The 3,172-nt window shown below is 36.3% G+C and overlaps 2 protein-coding genes across 2 annotated transcripts; both read right to left on the bottom strand.

The window, feature by feature from the left end:
* Positions 488–1,138, bottom strand: LOC109332476. Its single transcript, XM_019567457.1, has one exon. It carries the CDS (start codon positions 1,136–1,138, stop codon positions 488–490), a length of 651 nt encoding a protein of 216 aa, XP_019423002.1.
* On the bottom strand, positions 1,394–2,157 carry LOC109332477. The gene is made up of 2 exons (XM_019567458.1): positions 1,626–2,157; positions 1,394–1,509 (listed from the first exon to the last, which is right to left on the bottom strand). The coding sequence occupies exons 1-2, from the start codon at positions 2,155–2,157 to the stop codon at positions 1,394–1,396; spliced, it is 648 nt and encodes a 215-aa protein (XP_019423003.1).

A 3,172-nucleotide genomic window follows, 5' to 3' on the forward strand; every position in this document is an offset into this window, starting at 1 on the left:
CAAGTGCAAAAAATCGTCAAAACACTACATGACTAAGAACTCTCCATCATCTCTTCTTAGCATTCTTTTAATTAGTTATTGGTGGCTTGAACCTTGAAGGTTGTTTTCTTGGTTTCACTTGAGCTTGGACTTGATGCTCTTGGATGGATTGAGGTGGTTCCAATATACTTGAGGTTGGATTAGCTTATGGTTGGACTTGATATGAATCCATTGTGTTGTCATCCTCAAACTAAAACAAAATGTATATACATACTAATTTAGCCTAGGAAAATGAAAATGTAATTTAAATGTCCTAGAATATGTTCTTACCAACATTGTTGGATATCTCACATGAGTTAGAACTCCAACTGCAGTTCTGGATGAACCAACCTAACTCTCCTACAACCAGTGTACATAAACTTAGCATAGATTATGGATAACAATATAAATAACAGTATACATAGCAGATGGTAGTATAGTTTACTTGAGTTTCAAGTAATACAGGTTGCTACATGTTTTCAGGGATCCTTGTTTCATGTTTTTTACCCTTCTTTCTTAGCATACTTGGACCATTACAACTTTTACCATAATGTCCTTGTTCATTGCATTTTGGACAAGTTGTCTTCCATGACCTTTGCAATTTTAGTGAACTTCCAGGTGCAGATTCTAAATTTAAGTTTATCTTTCTATGTTTCTTAGGCCTACTACCAATTGGCCTTTTCATGTTTGGTGGAATAGGTTTAGGATTCTGATTTTTGCTAACCCAAAATTCATCACTACTAATTAGGCTAATGACATATGAATAGGTTACATTAAAAGCATCCATAGTTAGCCAATTGTTTACATAGTCTTTAGGGCTATCAGTATTGAAAGCAATTGCTGTCACTTCATGTTCACAAGGCAATCCACTAAGTTGCCATTTTTGACAATTGCAAGTTTGGTTTGTCAAACTTACCCCCAACTTGGTTGACCTATGTTTTAACTCATATGTTTGACTCTCAATATCTCCAGTCCATGTTGGAGTCCATCTACAACTTTCCACTTTGATTTTCTCCAATCTTCTTTGTTGGACACGTAGCAACTTGCCTTTCCAATTCCTCATGGCTAGCTTGTGTTTTCCCATTCTCCTCATGATGTAGCATCTCAACTCCTCTAACATGGTTAAAATTGGTTTATCTCTGTACTCAAAAATCTTTACATTTCATACTTCACACATGTTGTTGGTAATGTTGTCCACTTTAGGCCAGTGGCTATCAAATGCCTTCACCCATTTGATTCAGATAAGACCATGTCATTAAATGCTTGTCCTTCAATTTTTCCATCCGAGTGTTAAATTCATCAACAGTTGCGCATTTAGCTAATCCCAAACAACACCTCTTAGCTCATTATTCTTAAAACATTTGATGAAATTTTTTCAGATGTGCAACACACAGTTTCTATGATGTGCACTTGGCATAACCTCAACTATTGCAGATTCCAAGCCCTTTTGTTGATCTGACACAAAGTTCCAGCCATACATGTCTTGAGAACCTAAAGCATGTTCCAACAGTCCTAGAAACCATTTCTAATTATCCTTGGTTTCTGAATCAACCACAACATATGCAATAACATAAAACTGGTTATTTGCATCCTATCCAACATCAAACAGAAGCTTCCCCCATAATATCCCTTCAAAAAACATCCATTAAGCGCAATCAAAGGTATACACTCATTCTTGAAACCTTCTCTACAAGCATTTAGGCTTATAAACAGTCTGTTGAACATTGGTGGTGATTCAGGAATTGGCAACATTTCTATTACATCAGTTGATCCAGTATTGGTTTTATGAATTTCCTCTAAATAATCCCACAACTGACCAAACTGTTTTTTTCCTGAACCTTCTGTTGCTTCTCTTGCTTGTTTCAAGGCTCTGCTCAACTTTTTCTTCTCTAAGTGAAACATGTAGTCCTCTTTCATCAAATTAAAATCTTGTGTCCTCCTTAAATGAGGTTGTGTCACCAACCTGACTTCTAGGTTTTTGGCAACCCAATCCCTACTAGCAGCCTTGTTTTGGAAGGTCCTACAATAATTATGCTCTGGGTTGAAGGTTTTTAGTTGATAAGTGTTGAACCTAATATCCCTAGAACAAAAGGCAATCCAACCACAATCTGGATTTGCACAAACAACTCTTGCCCTCATCAGATCATTCTTCTTCCATTTAATTTATCTGCCCAGGAAAATGTTGTAGTCTTCACATCATCTTTACAAACCTTGAGATTTGCAAACTCTATTCCAATCTCCAAATGTACATGTCCAAATCCACTATATTTATTGAACATTGGTGCTTACTAAAAGCATTCCTTACATTCCCTTCATCATTAGTGGAAACAATGGTATGCATATATTCACTATTAGATGAATATTCCTGATCCTCAAATGAAGCTGTAGGTTGTTGAGGTTCATGTTCAACACCTTTAGCTTCTAGTTCAGCTTCAGTTTCAGTTTCAAGAAATTCAGGTAGAGGATCGTTCACCTTATCAAGAGCCTCAAGTTTAGGGGTAACATTTCTTTTCTTTGGGGCTGACTTCTTTCTCTTTGGTGTTGACTTCCTTTTCATTGGTGCTGACTTATTTTTCTTTGGTGTTGACTTCCTTTTCTTTGGTGCTAACATCCTTTTATTTTGTGTTGACTTCCTTTTCTTCAAGCCTAACTTCCTTTTCTTTCTATTGTTGCTGATATCTTCCTGAACAAGGTAATCATCTTCATTTACAGGTGCAAATTCAACCACAAGATCAACAACAGCTTGATTAAATTCAATTATAGGTTCAGAAGGTTGACTTAAAGGTTCAAAAGGTTTACTTAAATGTTCAAAAGTTTGACTTAGGGGTTCAGAAGGTTGACTTAAAAGTTCAGAATGTTGACTTAAATGTTCAGAATGTTGAGTTGCAGGTTCAACTGAAGGTTTAGAAGGTTGAGTTGAAGATTCAAAAGGTTAAGTTGTAGGTTCAGAAGCTTTAGAAATAGGTTCAGAAGGTTCTGGTGCATCATCACAACTTCCTTCATGCATTGAATATATTTCTGAATCATTACCATCTTCAAGTTGACACACAAATTATGTCTTCCTCATTCAACACAGGATGTTCAAAGTACACATGCATCTCATAATCACCATTGGCATCCACCTTCTTGGTCTTCAATGTCGCATCCACCATTT

Source organism: Lupinus angustifolius, chromosome LG18 (genome assembly GCF_001865875.1).
Source record: "Lupinus angustifolius cultivar Tanjil chromosome LG18, LupAngTanjil_v1.0, whole genome shotgun sequence".
NCBI lineage: Eukaryota > Viridiplantae > Streptophyta > Magnoliopsida > Fabales > Fabaceae > Lupinus > Lupinus angustifolius.

Coding starts and splice junctions, on each gene's coding strand:
- LOC109332476 (XM_019567457.1), bottom strand. CDS start 1,138: ATGTTAGAGGAGTTGAGATGCTACATCATGAGGAGAATGGGAAAACAC.
- LOC109332477 (XM_019567458.1), bottom strand. CDS start 2,157: ATGAGGGCAAGAGTTGTTTGTGCAAATCCAGATTGTGGTTGGATTGCC. Junction 1,510..1,625: donor ATATTATGGGGGAAGCTTCT/GTTTGATGTTGG, acceptor AACATGCTTTAG/GTTCTCAAGACATGTATGGC.